Here is an 18,191-nt window from a genome sequence, read left to right on the forward strand (position 1 = left end):
AGAAGAAAAGGGTTTAAAAAAAAAAAAGAGATGAGGATTGTTCTCCTTCCCTTGGTTTCCAGGTCTGAATGTTTCCTTAGGAATTTGCTCTGGGTATTTGACAAGCACATTGCTCAAGCTACTTCCCATGTCAACATGTGTCAACATACAAATCCTCTTACCCCCCTGAGAGGTGGGGTTATCACCTGCAACCCTGAGAGGTTCAATCACTTGCTGAAGGTCACGCAGTGACTGAGTGCGGGGGGACCACAGTCAACCAATCCATCTAATCCCTCCTTCTCCTTCTCTCTCTCACATATACGTGTGAGACACACACACCCTATGCATCTATGGGTGGTTTACTGTTGTCATTTCCTGGTTACTGACTCTCAGGCACAATTATAATTAGCAAATGATCTGTGCCACAAGCTGAAAAATATTTAATGGCCCCAGAGGAAGGATGGGGCCTAAGTCACTGGTTTACCTGCCACTGTCATTAATAATTAGTGATGATTTTTTCTATTATGAAGCACGGAACTGACCGACTCAAACAGAGCAGGACGTAAAATCTCCAGGCCGAGATGTTCTCTACATTCAGCTGCGGACGCAGCAATGATGGGCCTGGCTCTGAACGCCTGCTAAAAATCTGTACTCATCTGATTCCCAGGACAGCTCTGATCTGTCTTGTCCAGGGAGGGGAGAATAAGGACGAGGTGACTAAAAGGCACCGCTGCAGCTAGAAAAGCTGAGAAGAGCAGGCTGTGGGACTGAGGACACACTCTGAATGCCACACATCTCACCGGAAGCAATGACTGTAGGTTAGATGGAAGCTGAGCTGGATTGGGCTGTGGATGACATGCAGGGGCTTCACTGGCCAAAGAGACCAGGTTCTGGCAGAAGTGAGAGAAAGGTTGGGGACAGAGCTGCCATCCCTTGACATTATCCAGTAGGGGTGACTTGGCCCCCATCCTGCCCATGTCCCACCCTCTCTCCCTCCCCCTCTCTGAGTCTGGAAGGCCCAGCCCCTATTCCTCATCCCTATGGCTTTCTCTGACCACTCAACAGGGAAGGTGATCTTGTTGCCTCCGGGTTCCTCCAGCGGTTACACTCTACACATCAATCACATGATGTTCTCCCTGGCTCTCTTTGGTTCATTCCACAAATATTTGCTAAACAACTGCTCTGTGCCAAGCACTGATCAGGTGGTTGGGGACCCTGCAGTGGGTAGGAGAGGCGGATCTCTGCCTTCATGAAGCTCACAGGCTAGTGGGAGAGGCAGAGAGAGAAGCAGGTAAATAACGTGGAGTTGCAAATCGGGTAAGTACTGTAAAGGAAACAAATAGGAGGCAAAGAAAGAGACCGTGGGGTGGGGAAACCCTAAAGAAGGTCTCTCTGGGGAGGTGACATTTAACTAAAATTCTAAATGTCTATTTGCACTCTGTGGCTCCCAACAGGCCGCAGGGCTGGGGTAGTATAACCCTCATGATGAGGGGTGCTCTTCTAGCTCAGTTAGTGCTCCAGGACGAGGATGTGACTCGAGTGACTGCCTTGGTGAGTAAGTGCCCCTCTCTGATATACCCCTTTAGTGATCTGGCAGCAGCAGCAACAAAGCCCAAAGCCAGCAGTCCCAGAAAGCATTTGACCCAACAGAATTGTCTCTGGCTCAGAGCACAAAGCCGGACCCGAGCAGGCCGACGACACAGGTGTGCTGGATGTCTGAACAAACTTCCAGCTTATACACACCTGGCCCTGCTGCCAGCGGGTCTGGAGGCTGGTATGACCTGTCTGAAGGGCAACTTGGCAAAATCTGCCAAAAGGTACAATGCTTATGCCCTCTGACCCAGCAAATCCCACCACCTGGAATCTATCTGAGAAAATACTGGCACGTGTATACAAGAGTATGTGGAGGGATGTGCAGGGCTCTTCCGTTTATAATAGTGAAATCACCAGAAGCAACCTCAATGTCTATCAGTAGTGGCCTACCCAGTTGTACAAATCATAGGACATCCTCCCACAGGAGGGATATCACAGAGCTGTTAAAAAACATGATCTCAAGGTGAGATCATTAAGTGAAAAACAGCAAGTCAAAGAACAGTACTTAGAGTGGGATGTCTTTGTGTTTGCTTATGGACTCAGCTGTCTGTAAACGCACAGAGGAAGTCTGCAAAGACACAGACCAAACTGATTCTAACAATCACATCTGCCCTAGGGTGGAAAGGGATGGCACCCAGGCGAATCTTTACTTTTCATTCCATATGCTTCTATTTTGTTTGACTTCTTTTCCCTGGCAATAATGAATTCATGTGTTATTTGTATGATTAAAAATACATTTAAAAGAGATTTTTGAAAAAGATAAAGGACAATGCCAAGAGATCAACCTGGTTTTTCTCTGTAGCTCAGCCACTAAAACCCTCCATCTACTTGGCCTCGGTACCCACCCCCATCCCCATCCCTCTTTTTCCAACAATTCAGTCTCTCCTGCCTTTTTTTTTTTCTCCTGCCTTTGATGGCACCTGACAACTTGCAAACATCTCCCATGCCAATTTCAGAAAGCCTTTTCTCATAAAGGCAGCCCTAGGGAAAAAGCTGTTATCTGGCAAGTTCCATGGATACTTCATAATCACTGCAACTTGTATTCCTGACCCACACTCAACACTCATGACCTGACAGCAAGCTGTGGACAATTTCAGTGGAGCTCGCCAAGCTCCCCAGAGGCCCAGGGTAGGCCCAATGCCCTCACATGCCAGTCATCACTTTCAAAGGAAAAGTAAGGGGATTTCAGCAAGACAGAAGAGCCAGAACAACCTTTTGGATTTATTCAAGGTACTAAGTTGCACCCTGCAGATTTCTGTTTGCGTGGACACAGGTAGGAAGGGCTGAGCATCCGCCATCAGTAACCTGTGTGTGTGACAGCAGAACAGACCCCCTGGCCTGGTCCTATCCAGGCTACAGGGCCCTCCTCCATCTCTCTTTCTGCTGTACACAAACCAAGATAAATAGCTGGACTGGACATTAGTTGTCCAGAAATGTCCATGCAGGAAATACCAGACCCATCAGTCACTGCAAGAGCCCTAACTCCCTTCTTCTTTCCCAGCAGCTAACCTTGGAGGCAAGCATCTCCCTGGGGATTATTCACTGGCATCACTGGTCTTTCAGGCGAGCCTTGCTTCCCATCCCGTCCATTATGCACAGGAAATGCCAGGCTGTGCCAATGACAATTGAAATGGTAAACGGTACAACTGATTCTCATAAGACCTTGACTCGACAATTAGTACAGAGCTGACATGAGGGAACGCAGCACAGTGGATGAGGGGACTTCAGGGAAGTTTGCTAAACCACCTGCAACAGAATCTCTGGAGAGCTTGTTAAAAACACAAATTCCAATCATCGCGTCTGGGAGCAGGATCAGGGAATCTGCTTTTTTTTTTTTTTTAACAATCAAAGCCACGTGATTGTGACAGTCGTAACATAAGCACAGGATTTAAGACATATTAACAGAATCCACATTTTTTAACAAGCTACCCCCTGTGATTCTGATGCTGAGAACCACTGTTCTATGGCACCAAGGGAGAGGCTCTCCCTGGACCAGAGGAAGGTTGGAACTCCTTGCTGGTACTTCTCATTCTGGGACCCGCTCAGCCTCCTCTCCTGCTACTCTCAGCTGCACAGTTTCTGCTCCAGAAGCGCCCAGCAGCTGGACCAAACTATTCCTCATCTCTCTGCCTTTGCTCCCACTGCTGTGAAGTCTGGAAAGTCTCTCCTCCCCTTTGCCTGTCCCCGCCCCCCCAGCCCTCGCACGCTGCAGCCACTCCAGGGGCCGCGCAGCTCAGGCGATTACAGAAAGAGGGTGGCCTCAGGAACTGAGCCTTCTTCTGAACTTGGTTCTTGCCTCCGCCAATGACCTTGGGCAATCGACAACCTCTGTGAGCCTTGGTTCCCATTTGTAAAATACGGATAACACTGTCTCACAGGCTTGCTGTGAGAATTCAATGCAACAAACTTTAGCCAAATTCAGCTTCCCCTGCTGCTCTTACTGCCCTACCTTCTCTATGGGAACTCATTCTCGTTCCAAAACCCTATTTGGCAGAACCCAGGGCCCAGGTTGAACGTCTGAGGCTACAAAATGAATACCTGTCCCTGTGCTGCCCTTGACTCTTACCTGCCCAACGTTGAAGGTCAGTGTGATGGCATAAAAGAAATTGGAGTTGGCACTTCCTGCATAAATCCAGAGGTGCCACAGGACAGGGAAGAGGAAGGAGCAGATGACGATGATGCAGGCGAGGACAAATATGTTTCGCAGGACTGCAAAGACAGACGATGGTCAGTTAGCCCAGGGCTGACTCCTGCTGGGGCCCTTTCCTTGCACTGACAGCCCTGCAGGACAGAGTGGCCCACGAAGAGCTTGGTGTAGCTCAAAGGCAGAACCCCCCGCCATCCCCTCCCCAACACACACAAACTCAGAGGTGCCAGGGCGCCAAGACGCAGACCTCAGACCTGTGGCAATGGTTCCTCACACCCAAAGCTGGCGAGAGGTCCGAGATTTGGACTCTACCCTCCCACTGTGGGCTCGGCTGGCTACAGTCGGCAACGCTGTGAATGCCTCTGGGCACCACAAGGAGGCACTTCAGCAAGACACTGTCCTCTAACCCCCAATCCCGGGGTGTCCAAGAGTAGCTCCTCTCCTGTCCCCAAGCAGGGTGCTATCTGACCAGTGAATCATGGATGGAAATGGCAGCATGAACCTCTCAGTATCTCTATGGTGCCACAGCCCTGGGTCTTAGGAATACATTTTCCATTCTCCTCAATTCACGTCTTAAGTCTCCTGCCCTGCTCTTCAAATGTCCCTCACTCTTCCTTAGAGGATTTAAAAGTCTCTTTTTGACACCCTCCCTCTCTAACCTCACCCTCTACCCCCGGAAGGAATGCGGAATCCCACCAGGGAGAAAGCTCCCCCTAAAGCTCCAGGGAGGACCTGCTACACAGGGTGGTCCGTGGGCAGGCAGGCTGAGTTCCGCTGGGGGGAAGGCAGCCTGATAGTGGGGCACAGCCTCGGCTTCAGAGAGACTTTGGTGAAAATTCCTGCTCTGCCACCAAGTTTCTCAGAGTCTCAGCTTCCCCATCTCTAAAATAGGGCTAAAATGCCTACTTCATGGGAGTGTTCCATGAACTAAACAAGTTGTGTGGAAAAGCTGGCACAGATGTATTACTGTGTGTTTTCCATTGCTATGGTAACGAATTACCACAAACTTAGTGGCTTAAACAATATAATTTATTATCTTACATTTTGGGAGGTCAGAAGTCCACAGACTCTGGTGGCTCTAGGGGAGAGTCCACTTGCTTGCCTGTGCAGCATGTAGAAGCTGCCTGCATTCGTGGCTCATGACCCCCTCCATCTTCAACCAGCAATGTTGGATTAAGTCCTTCTCACATTGTATCACTATGGCCTCCTCTTTTGCCTCCCTCTTCCACTTTTTTTTTTTTTGGACTTCAGTTTTTAGAGCAGTTTTAGGTTCACAGCAAAAGTGAGCAGAAGGTAAAGATTTCCCATATACCCACTGCCTTTACCTCTTCCACTCTTAAAGGCCCTTGTGATTACACTGGGCCCACCTGGATAACCCAGGATAATCTCCCCATCTGAAGGCCCTTTTGTCATGTAAGGTGATATAGTCACAGGTTCTGGGGATTATGAGATGGACATCTTTGTGGGGGGCAAGGAGGGGACATTATTCTGCCTATCACACTGTACTTTTTTTTTTCCTTTTAATTCACTAGGGGATATCTGACAATAGGATTATATACTATTATTGTTTCTTTCTTTACACTTTATTATATTTTTAAATAAAATAATAAATATTATTTAAAATTAATTAATTAAAATAATATATTTTTAAAAAAATTACCACTTATAAAAAAAAAAACCTTAGGTCTGGTTCCCAGCAGGCACTTAGTGAATGGAAGTTCCCTTCCCCTCTCTGATCCTGACCTTCAGGAAATCCCTTCTCCCAAGTCAGAGTTTTGGGATATTTAAGAGATGGGGAAACCCCCGATCCTTAAGGCCTCTTGTCTCAGTTGTACAATGACTTGGTTGAAATGCTAAACTTGGGGTTCATGCATTGGAAAGGGGACTGGATTACAGACAAGGTTCTCAATTCTGGTTGTAAAATAAACTAACCTGGGGAGCCTCACCCAGACTAAGTAAATCAGAGTCTATAGGGGTGGGGCCCAGGCATCCATATTGGTTTTTTAATTTTTTAATTTATTTTTGGTTGCCTTGGTTCTCTGTTGCTGAGTGCGGGCTTTCTCAAGTTGCGGCGAGCAGGGGGCCCTCTTCGTTGTAGTGCACGAGCTTCTCATTGCAGTGGCTTCTCTTGCTGCAGAGCACAGGCTCTAGTCTCGTGGGCTTTAGTAGTTATGGCACGTGGGCTCAGTAGTTGCGGTGCATGGGTTTAGCTGCTCCGCAGCATGTGGGATCTTCCTGGACCAGGGATCGAACCCGTGTCCCCTGCAATGGCAGGCGGATTCTTAACCACTGTGCCACCAGGGAAGTACCCCATATTGGTTTCTAAAAGCTTCCCTGGTGATTCCAATATGCAGCCAAGGCTGTGAACCACTAGATTACAGCTGCAGACCTTTGCCAAATAAGAGGCCCATAATGGTCTGCAACAGAGACTTCACTGGTCAGTGTCACAGTGAGAGTAAGGAGAAGGTAGTTCAGAGTTCTTGTTAAAGCTGAATGTTTTCAACTTAAGCTTCATTCTTTCTTAAGAAACGATAGGTGTCTTGTTGCCTGTTGCTGTTGTTAAAAAGTATTTTCCTTTATGAAATGGGGATGAATGGCTAGTAGTTGACTGTTTTCATGTCTTCAGAAAAATAAAAAGTTGGCAACTCTGTCACCAGAATTTTTTGAAATGTTAGTGGTCCGTGAAATCCTACAATTTGGAAACATGGCTTGGAGGGCTTGCAAGGTCCTCTTTTCTGATCTGAAATTTCCACAATTCTGGGTTTTCAAAGCTGAGAGGTGAAAGCCCTGACTCAAGCCTTTCTGAGACCTGTCAGAAGCCTTGTCCTTGCTCCCAGAAACAGAAGTCTGGGAAAAGGGATGTGTGCGCTGAGAATTATTATTATTGTTATTATTATTAAATAGCGTTACAACCTCAAGAAAGAACATATCTATTTAACATTCCTCCACTCCAACATCACTATTTACATTTCTCAGTGGTTCTTTTTGATCCCCTGGAAATTATTTTGCTGAAAAGAATATACACTATTCCTAATATAAAACTCCTGTGGCCTGATAGTGCAGGGTAGGTCTTTGTTCCATGCCTCTAGCCACTCTGGATTTCAGACCAGATGACAAGAAGGTGACCAAGTGCAGAGACTGAGAGAGGTTCACATGCAGCTCCTGGGTGCAATCACAAAAAGCTGCGAAGATACATTCCCATGTGCCTGGAGGAACTGTCACCAGCATCCAGTTGGCTTCTGGCCTGTGGTGACCTTTGCAGGACTGGGGAGCTGCTACTCACTCTTGCTGGATGACAGGCCAGAGGATTACAGGTATATGCCAGAGCAGATGGAGACAGGGACCTGGGGCACAGGACGGCTTGTTCCAGGCACCAGGAGGTGTCGGAGATGTCAGAGATGACCAGGGCCTGATGAGACGCAAGGGTTCACCCTTCATCAGACGTGCTAGGCCAGATGGAATCAGATTCCCCACCAAGTTCACTGGGTGACTTCATCGGATCTGTCACTCCACCACTGACAAACTGAAACTTCAGGCAAGTCACTTTCCCTCTCTGAGCCTCAGGCATTCAGAAATAAAATTCCACTGAAAGAATCCAGTGTCACTGAGAGGGGCACAGAGGGGATTTAGGGACTTCAAAGGACGTGGTGATTGTTTCTTTTCTTAAACTAGGTGCTGGGTACATGGGAATTTATTGTATTATTACTTTTTATAATTAATGAGTTTTTTTTTTTTTTTTTTTTTGCGGTACGTGGGCCTCTCACTGTTGTGGCCTCTCCCGTTGCGGAGCACAGGGTCCGGACGCGCAGGCTCAGTGGCCATGGCTCACGGGCCCAGCCGCTCCGCAGCATGTGGGATCTTCCCAGACCGGGGCACGAACCCGTGTCCCCTGCATCGGCAGGTGGACTCTCAACCACTGCGCCACCAGGGAAGCCCCAATGAGTATTTTAAAATCAATATTCTTTTATCTTTATACAATAGTTTAATAAAAACAAAACATATACACACACACACTCACAAAATCCATCCCTTTGGTAACTGGCTCTTTGAGCTGGACCACTGCAGGCTGGCACGGGTTCTGCCAGCAGGCTGTTCCCTAACACCGCAATTGTGTGTATGATTCATCCTGGCCCCAAGCACCACAGAGTCCCGGTATCTGGGACCTGCACTCAGGGAAGGGCCCACGTGCCTCTTCTCCCCATTGAGCAGGACAGGAAAATAAAATGGTGAATGTGCGAGCAGGCATGCTGGCACTGGTAACTCATGTTTAAACTGAATTCTTAACCACATTAAAAGTCTGAATATATTCAACCTAGGCGTAAAGACTTCATAAAATCTCCACTCACATGTCCACAGGACCAGGCTGAAGATGCTCCCGCATGAATGTAGTGACTCACAGTTGTCATGCCCCAAACAGACACTCCAAGCCTGAGTATTCTCTGCTGCAGGAGCTGCACCTCCAGGGGTGGCAGCCAACCCTCTCTGCAGGGCTTTCAGACAAGCTGAACTTGCCCAGCCAGCCAGCAACAGCATCTACTAGCTCATCCAGGTGTCCAGAAACCCTATCCTTATTTTTTTGTGTCTCATCATCCCAGAGGGCATAAAATAGTTCATTTCAAGTTTTGAAAAATATGTTTATTTCAATGACTCTGAATGACTGGCTACTGAGCCTGAAGCTTTGATGATGAAACTATGCCGCAGACCCCTCTGTGTAATTATTACTACTAATAATAAATGTGGTGCTATTTACATTTATTTTTTCCTCAAACTTAAAACACTCATGAAAGATATTCCCGCTATCTGACAGATGAAATAATGGGAGGCTCAGAAAGGTTAAATAACTTGCTAGTAATGGGAAAGCCAGGATTCAGACTCAAGGTGGTCTGGCTCCAGACTGTGTTCAGCAATATGGGATGAAAGATCTTACCGGGGGCAGATGCCCTGTGTGGGAGAGACAGCTAAAAAGGACTCTGTCTTGGGGGAAAGAGAATCAACATCCCCAAGACCCACCCTGTCACAAACTGGGGTGTGTTCACATGTCTTGTGCTCTTGTGACTTGCCAAGCTGACTCTGAGCCCACTGGACTGGGTGATTCTTGTCTGTGCAATGAGGATGCCACAGACAGAAGATGCTACTTCCTGCTTCCAGTCTGGTCATCTGGTCACTGCCCCACCAGGCGTCACCTGGAGGAGCAGCCTGGCTTGTCCTGCCCACTCACCTGTTTACCTGTGCTCAGAGGCCAACTCCTACAGACAGGTTTCTTTCTAGCAGCTGGTCAGTTTCACTTCCTGGTTGACACCCAGCAGCCCCAAAACAACACAAAGGACTCACTTCCTCTGAAGCCTACCCTCCCCGAGTTCATTCCTGATACTTTGCTGTGCAAGAAAAGTTCAACAGCTCCCTTCCTGTTTTAGAGAATCAAGTGGTGTTGGGTCACTGGCACTGCCTCTTTATTAGGGAGGTTTAAAAAACCCATCCACAGGGCTTCCCTGGTGGCGCAGTGGTTGAGAGTCCACCTGCCGATGCAGGGGACACGGGTTCGTGCCCCGGTCTGGGAAGATCCCACATGCTGCGGAGCAGCTGGGCCCATGAGCCGTGGCCGCTGAGCCTGCGCGTCCGGAGCCTGTGCTCCGCAATGGGAGAGGCCACACCAGTGAGAGGCCCACGTACCGCAAAAAAAAAAAAAAAAAAAACCTGATAACTAATAAGGACCTACTGTATAGCACAGGGAACCCTACTCAATACTCTGTAATGGCCTATACGGGAAAAGAATCTTAAAAAAAAGAGTGGATATATGTATAAATGATTCACTTTGCTGTACAACTGAAATTAACACAACATTGTAAATCAACTATACTCCAATAAAAATTATATATATATTAAAAAAAAACCCATCCACAAACATTTGTTGAGCTGTTCTGTGTGTCAGGTTTAATCCTGGGTGCTAGGGACACAGAGGCAAGTGAGTCATGAGCCTACCCTCAGGGAGCCCACAAACACTGAAAAGAACCCACACAGAGGGCAAAGAGCCCGACTCAGGGAAACACTAGGAAATACTAGAAAGCACAACCAGATCACTGCTAGGTCGTCTTCTGAGGAAGGGATGGTTAGAGCTTTAAAGGGGTCTTCACGGCAGGTCGGAAGTCTAGTATTCCCCATCTGTCTTCTATGGACCTTTCAGTGCAGCATTGGGAAAGGGTAAGCCAAGGCCTAGTGCCACACTGTCCAACACGATAGCCACTAGCCATGTGCGGCTTCGTAAATTTAAGTTAAATTAAAAATTCCATTTCTCAGTCACACTAGTGGTTACTCTATTGGACTGTGCAGACATAGGGCATTTCTATCATCACAGAAAGCCCTACTGGACAGTGCTGGCTGGAGGATCACACATCTGGATTCCAATGCCAGCCCTTCTATACTACTTACCAGTCATGTGACCTTGAACAAGTGGCTCTACCTTTCTGTACCTCAGTTTTTTCTTCTGCAAATGGGGATACTTTCCTCAAAGTCTGGTGTGAAGATAAAATGAGCTAATGCATGTAACACCCTTAGAATCACAGTGACCAGGTACACAGCACTCAATAAATGCTAGTATTATTATCACTAGTCCATAGCATCTAGGAGGCAGATGTTGCGCCTCATGTCACTGTCTCTCTCTTGGTGCTGCCAGCACAGCAGATGCCCAGCAAATGCCTATCAATTCCTTTTTCCCTGGCTGTTTTCATCCGGGGCTAGGTGACACAAATCTGCCACCAGGGGGTGAGAGGTGGGAGTACTCACATCTGTAGAGATGGTTCCACACAGGGAAGAAGGCCATGTAGAGGGCCACATCCCCCACTGTCGGGTAGGACTTGAAGATGGAGATGATGGCAATCTGGATGAACATGAAGAAGATAGGGTGCTCCCTGGGTAAGACAGGGCAGACAGAGAGAGGAAGATCGGTCAGGGACCAGGCCCAGCCCAGAGACTCCTGACCCCATCCCTGAAACCCAAAAATACTCTCCAGGGGACTTCATGGAGGCATTGGCTCTGCTACCCACAAGACACGGGGCCGGGCCAAGCAGCAGAGCAGAAAACTGCAGGGACCCAGAGATGCCCAGAGGTGGTGAGAAGAGCCCAGCAAACACTAGAGAAAGAGCCCACAGAGATGTTTCAATCAAGCCCCACCCCTGCCAGCTCTGGGCCTTCCGCCAGGAGCCGCCGAGGAAGAGAACACATGAAGTCAGCGCCCTTTATTACTGGGCTTAAATGACTGCTTGTCAGAGTTATCAGGCAGCCACCCATGCCAGAGGCCCCTCTAACACTGCACCCAGGGCAGGAGGTGCGTCCTTGCTGATGCCTTGTTTCTCTGACAACAGGGTCAGTGGGGACTACAGATCTTTAGCTATGATGAGCTTCTTTCCAGAAAGAGAACTGACAGCTGCATGCAGCTTTTCGCTCTTAAGGGCTGGAATTGGAGTTCTTGTTACCTTAAACTAGTAACACTGCCTACCATTTCCTGAACCCTCACTTGTGCAAAGTTCTGTGCTAGGCCCTTTTCTTGCATCATTACATGTGATCCTCACTATACCTCAACTACCCCTCTAGATAGGCAATGCTGTCACCACATTTGCAGCTGAGGAAATCAGGTTCAGAGAAGATAAGAGAGTTTGTAAGTGATGGAGCTGTTTGTCTCTAGAACCCCTAAGCACCACCAGTGCTATTCTCCTGAGTGCCCAGCAGGATCACAGCTCTGATCAGGGAGGATGAGACAGAACTCAATCTCCTGTGCTCCTCCGAGAACTGACCAAGTGCTGAAGGGAAGCCAACAGGAAGAAGCGAGGTGTGCACCCTGCTCAGCTACACCTAAACAACATGCACGTGGCCTACTTCCGCACAGGACCTGGATATCCAGCTCATGAAGGTTTTCTTCAGGTTAATGGCATGGCATTCTCCTCTTGCAGGTCAAAGGTCAGGGTGACTCAATGGGTGTAAATCTGAGATGTGGAGACAAACGTGTATACACCCGAACACTATATAGCAAATGACTCAGAAACTCAGCTTGGCAAAGTCACGCAGTCCTGTAGCCTCTAGGAAGGGTCCAGCTACCTCAGTGAGCATCTTCCTAAAGCTAATCCAAGTCACTGGCTTTGGGCTTCTTAGGTAGCTGGTAACAGCTGCACCATTCCTATGAAAAAGCTAGTGACAATGTAGTGCCAAAAAACATGGAGACCAGGCCCCCCTAAAACAGTGCCTGGGGAGAGGCGCCCTGGAGGGCCTGTTCTCACAAAGCTGGCACTGCAGGGGCCAGAGTGGAACTTCATATCCAGGCACAGGAGGGCAGCTGCAGAGGAGGTCAGGTATCTTCATATCTTCTGTCCCCACAACTCTGAGGTCCTGGCCAGGGTTGGGTGGAGGGGAGGGTGTCACAAGATGGTGGTGCTACTGTCTACCCAGGAGCTGTCTGTGGCCTTTCACGTGCCAACAACAGAAGCTGCTGGAGAGCTGGCTACACAGAGTGAAGAAAGGTGCTCCGGGCTCCCTGCTTCTCTCAGCCCAGTGGCTGGGCCTGACCAGAACAAGGGCAGGAAATGTGGACCACAGACAGCTGGAGAGCTTGGCTGAGTAAGGCTGCCAGGATTCTGGAGCCTGCCGGGCCAAGGAAGAATGGTTTTCTGTCAGATACCAGGCCAAGGCTTTGTCATGGGAAAGAAACATCGACTCTGAGCTTTTATAGACTAGGAACCATGTGCATTGGTTCACTGGCCATGGAGAATGGCAGGAAGGTTAGAGCAGAGAACTCAAGCTCTTAAAATCTAAATCAAACTCTTCCAGCCTCCCTGGACCACACAGGCATATCTATGCCTATTGGTGCCTGTTTTCCCTTCTCTGAAGCTAGGATAATAGAACCATTTCTGGGACCTACTATAAGTGATCTCTCTCAGGAGCCTGGCATGGTGCAGGGGACTGAGCATAGATTCTGGAGCCAAGCAAACCTGGGTCTGAATCCCTGCTCCATGCTTACTGGCTGCGTGACTCTGGGAAAATTGTTCCACCTCTCTGAACGGCAATTTCCTCAACTATAAAATGGAAGTGATAATAACATAATGCCTACCTCCAAGAGTTGCTGCAAGGGTTAGGCATGAGTATTGTCAAAAAGCCTAGAAAGGTGGGATGGACAACACATGTTAGCCCTCTTACGCTGCAGAAGAGAGCTTTATAGGCAACCCTTTTGAGGGAAACTGATCAGATGATGAAACAGAGCTGCAGGTAGCCAGCCTCCCGACTAATACATCCTGAGTCCCTTTGAGCAAACTGTCACTGGGATGCTGATGAACACCCAAAAAGATCCACTTTTTCCAAGGATACCTTCCACACCCCAACACTGCTCTTGTTTAAAACAGTGACTGGGCTCAGCAGCAATGTGGGTTCAAGGACCCCAAAGTGAGGCCAGGAGAAATACAGGGCTCCAAAGCACTGTCTCTGCACCCTGTACTCATGTGGGATTCTACTGCTGCATACAGCCAAGCCACTGAAGCGACTGAGGGCAGGGTTCCCTGGGCAAAAATGGCACAAACCTGATAGCAGATGTTCCCAGTTTGAAGGGCACCTGTAAAGCTACAAATGACTCTGTGGACAAAAAACCAGCAGGTCCAACCACTTACTTTAGCTTTATGGCTAAGGGGATGGTGTAGAAGAAGACGTTGATCTGAAACACACATACGAAGAAGAGGCTGAAGTGCTCAAACATCTCTGCAAAGAAGTACCAGAAGAGGCCAATGTTTGGAGTAAGATCTGGAACGGAAAGTCTGGAATAAAGATAAAAAAGGGAGAGAAAAAACACAGAGAAGTTATGAATGATCTGCTTTGACCTGGTTTTCTCCTGAAGGCTTTGGTCGCTGCTGGGCAGTCAAGGATGACTTTGTCTCCACAGAGATCAGAATGTGAGGGGCTCTCCAGGCAACCAGGATATACGTAATTAACAAAAACAAGGGGCAGAGACACAGAGAATAATAACCCATAAAAAATATTGCCTGAACCAAACTCTGGCATGCATCGAAGAGCTGAGACAAGGCAGGGATTCGTGCTAGAAATCAAAAGACCAGCTCCTCTTTTACTGCCCAAGATATATGTGCTCAAAACCAGGAGATGCCCAGCACTGTGGCAAAAGAGGAATGGGTTTGAAATAAACAATACCTATTTTGAGCATTCTAAAGACTTGTCTGGAAGACAAGGTCAAAGATCCTGTTCCTGCCCATTCTTGTTCCACATGCCCACAGCAGGAGCCAGAAGACTGAGTGCCTGACACTGCAGTAAGACGTCTAGGGGCCCGAGGAACCACTGCCAGGTTCTGGCTAGGATCCCAGACCTTGTTTGAGAAATAAGGGTTTAACTGGAAAACTTTTTGTCTGGTTATATCAGATAAAGATTGGCTGCAATTCTGGCTGTTCTAAAAATTTTACATTACATTAAAAAATATATAAGGGGTTGAAACTGATGTCAATTCACAATTTTAAAAGTACAACAAGTGAAGCATGTAAAGGGAGAGAGAGGCAATAGTTCATGGTCAGATTTCTCTGATGAAGGCCTCCACCCAGGGCAAGTCTTTGCTTCCTGCTGTAACTACATTTCCTTTTCTGTGAAATGAGGTAAAGAACACAATCTGTGGACCAGCAGAAAACTAGGAAAAGTTATTCATCGGCGTTACAAACTCTTATCTGAGGCAGAGCATGAAAAGCTGAAGGTTACTAAGTCATTGTTAGGCTCAGCCAGGATTTAACACAAATAAGCAGCCCAGAATCCCAAAGGGGAGCCTGCCACAGATCCCTTTCCCACCCTGGCAGGTTTAAGTGTCTATCACCCACTGAGCTGTGAGTTCCTTCAGGCTTGGGCAGTTATCTTCCTCAGCATATCACAGACAGAATATGTGGAAATGCCTGCAGAATTCATCCTGCAAACCCATTTTGATTTTCTCTAAAAGTCTGACATATTTTATTGGCTTTATTTTAAAACTGCTGGAGACCCTCTTGCAATAGAGGAATACATCCATTACTGTTTCGGATTGAATCAAAACCTCCCAGTCAGAGGCTGGTAGTTGCTTTGGATGTTCCCAGAGAGTGTTCTTTAATCGCACTAGATCAAGCCAGTGGTCCTCAAAGAGTGTTCCCTGGACTGGCAGCAACAGCATCACCTGAAAATTTATTAGAAATGCAAATTCTGGGGTCCCTACTCCAGACTTACTTAATCAGAACCTCTGGAGGTGGAGACCAGCAATCTGGGTGTTGAAGCCCTGCAGGTGATTCTGATGCACACTAAAGTTTGAGGACCACTGCTCTAGATGCTGCCTGTGCTTGCTCGCCCTCTGATTCCAGGTGGAGCTGTGAAAACTAAATTAGCTTCCAGAGGTTTTCTAATGAGGTCATTACTTACATGAAGCCATAGACTGCAGGGATGAAATCCCAGGAACTGAGAAGGAAGAAGGAGAGGCAAACAATTACCACCAGGCTTCCCAAGTACATCGTAGCATACTCCCAAGAGAAGATCCAGAAGGCTTTGCTCTTCACTTTCACGGGTATGTATTGCCGCTGGGAGAGAAGGCAGAATGGTACATTTAAGGATCTCAAGGACAAACAGCAGTTATCAGACTAAACTTCAAGATCCCTCCTGGAAAACATAGGACACAGAATAGGTGAAAATCAAAGGATTGAAAGTATATGCTAGGTAAACACTAACCAAAAGAAAATTAGTTTGGTTATTGTTACCAGATAAAATAGACTTTAATGTAAAACGTAATGCAGAGATAAAGATGTTCTATCGTGATAAAACGTTCATCAGAAAGATATTACAGCTCTAAACTTGCAGGTACCTAATAACATAGTCTCAAGGTATATAAAACAAACTTGGACAGAGCTACAAAGGAAAAAATACACAAATCCATCATCAGTGGATAACTAGTAGATCGAACAGACAAAAATCAGTAATGAAGTAGAAATATGAATAACACACTTCATGAATTTGTTCACAAAAGATCTTAAAAAACAAATACACTCGGGCTTCCCTGGTGGTGCAGTGGTTAAGAATCCGCCTGCCAATGCCGGGGACATGGGTTTGATCCCTGGTCCGGGAAGATCCCACATGCCATGGAGCAACTAAGCCTGTGCGCCAAAACTACTGAGCCTGTGCTCTAGAGCCTGTGAGCCATAACTACGGAGCCCGTGTGTCACAACTACTGAGCCCGTGCTCTAGAGCCCACGAGCCACAACTACTGAGCCCCTGTGCCACAGCTACTGAAGCCCACTCGCCTAGAGCCCTGCTCTGCAACAAGAGAATCCATCACAATGAGAAGGCCACGTACTGCAACGAAGAGTAGCCCCCACTCGCTGCAACCAGAGAAAAGCCCGCGCACAGCAACGAAGACCCAACTCAGCCAAAAACAATAAATAAAATAAAATAACAAAATAAACAAATTTATATAATATAAAAAGACAAATACACTTATAAAACAGTGTACCTGGAGGATTCACATTCATTTAAAACATTTTGGGGGATTTATAAAAACTGACCACATACCTGAATCAGGCCATAAAGCAATATCAACAGACTTTAAGGAATCTGTATCATACAGACCCCATGCTCTGACCATAATGCAATTTCTCAAAATCTTTAATAAAAAGATAACCTATAAATACATTAGGAAAGTGTTAAACACTTTTGCAAATAACTCAGGAGTCAAAGAAGGAATGATAATAGATAGCTTTGATGTTAGAAATTAATGGCTGGGACTTCCCTGGTGGCGCAATGGTTCGGAGTCCTCCTGCCAATGCAGGGGACACGGGTTTGAGCCCTGGTCCGGGAAGATCCCACATGCCGTGGAGCAACTAAGCCTGTGCACCACAACTACTGAGCCTGCGCTCTAGAGCCCGTAAGCCACAACTGCTGAGCCCGTGTGCTGCAACTACTGAGGCCTGCGTGCCAGGAGCCCGTGCTCCGCAACAGGAGAGGCCACCGCAATGAGAAGCCTGCACACTGCAACAAAGAGTAGCCCCTGCTCACCACAACCGGAGAAAACCCATGCGCAGCAATGAAGACCCAAAGCAGCCAAAAATAAATTTTAAAAAAAAGTTATTAAAAAAAAAGAAATTAATGGTTATAAGAGAATTCCCTGGCAGTCCAGTGGTTAGGACTCCGTGCTTCCACTGCTGGGGGCCTGGGTTTGATCCCTGATCGGGGAACTAAGATCCCGCAAGCAACGCAGCACAGCCAAAAAAAAAGAAAGAAATTAATGGTTATGAAAATACCTTATATCACTATTCAGGTAATACAGATAAAACAGTACTCTGAGGGAAACATACAACCATATTAACCATATCTGAATGGAAGGCTGAAAATAAATAAACATCCTTTTTAAGATATTAGAAAAAGAACAGAATACACTTCAAAAAAAGGAAGGAAATAATAAAAGTAAGAGTAGAATCTGTGGAAAAAGAAAACAAAGTTATAACACAGGCACACCTCATTTTACTGCACTTTGCTTTATTGTACTTCACAGATACTGCGTTTTTCACAAGCTGGAGGTTTGTGGCAACCCTAAGGGCACAATTTTTCCAAAAGCATTTGATCACTTCATATCTCTGTGTCACATTTTGGTAATTCTTGCAATATTTCAAACTTTTTCATTATTATTGTTATGGTGACCCGTGATCAGTGATCTTTGATGTTACTATTGTAATTGCCTTGGTAAACCATGAACTGCATCCATACAAGACAGTGAACTTAATTGATAAATGTGTGTGCTCTGACTGCTCCACTGACCAACTGTTTCCCTGTCTCTCTCCCTCTCCTCAGGCCTCCCGATTCCCTGAGACATAACAATATTAAAATTAGGCCAACTAATAACCCTACAATGGCCTCTAAGTGTTCAAATCAAAGGAAGTGTTGCATACTTCTCACTTTAAATCAAAAGCTAGAAATAGGCTAGCCTGAACCAAGATGG

General features: G+C 47.0%; 1 protein-coding gene across 9 annotated transcripts in view; it reads right to left on the reverse strand.

The window, feature by feature from the left end:
• The window catches only part of PIGU (phosphatidylinositol glycan anchor biosynthesis class U), a 111,192-nt gene that overhangs the window by 14,362 nt on the left and 78,639 nt on the right, over positions 1–18,191 (reverse strand). For 3 of the 9 annotated variants that reach the window (XR_016387909.1, XM_022592626.2, XM_089896748.1), the window contains exons 8-11: positions 15,629–15,783; positions 13,864–14,007; positions 11,000–11,124; positions 4,139–4,281 (exon numbers count right to left, since the gene is read on the reverse strand). Coding sequence is in view for 8 of the 9 variants with exons in the window: in XM_022592626.2 (XP_022448334.1) it covers positions 4,139–4,281; positions 11,000–11,124; positions 13,864–14,007; positions 15,629–15,783 (567 nt within the window). In the remaining variant the exon portion in view is untranslated. Of the gene's footprint in view, positions 1–3; positions 3,183–4,138; positions 4,282–10,999; positions 11,125–13,863; positions 14,008–15,628; positions 15,784–18,191 lie in introns of those variants that run through there. The other 6 variants (XM_089896745.1, XM_089896751.1, XM_089896747.1 and 3 more) reach the window with 4 other exon arrangements.

The sequence above is a fragment of the Delphinapterus leucas genome, chromosome 15 (assembly GCF_059928025.1).
Source record: "Delphinapterus leucas isolate spDelLeu-1000000601 "Yukka" chromosome 15, BTC_Dleu_Yukka2, whole genome shotgun sequence".
Lineage (NCBI taxonomy): Eukaryota > Metazoa > Chordata > Mammalia > Artiodactyla > Monodontidae > Delphinapterus > Delphinapterus leucas.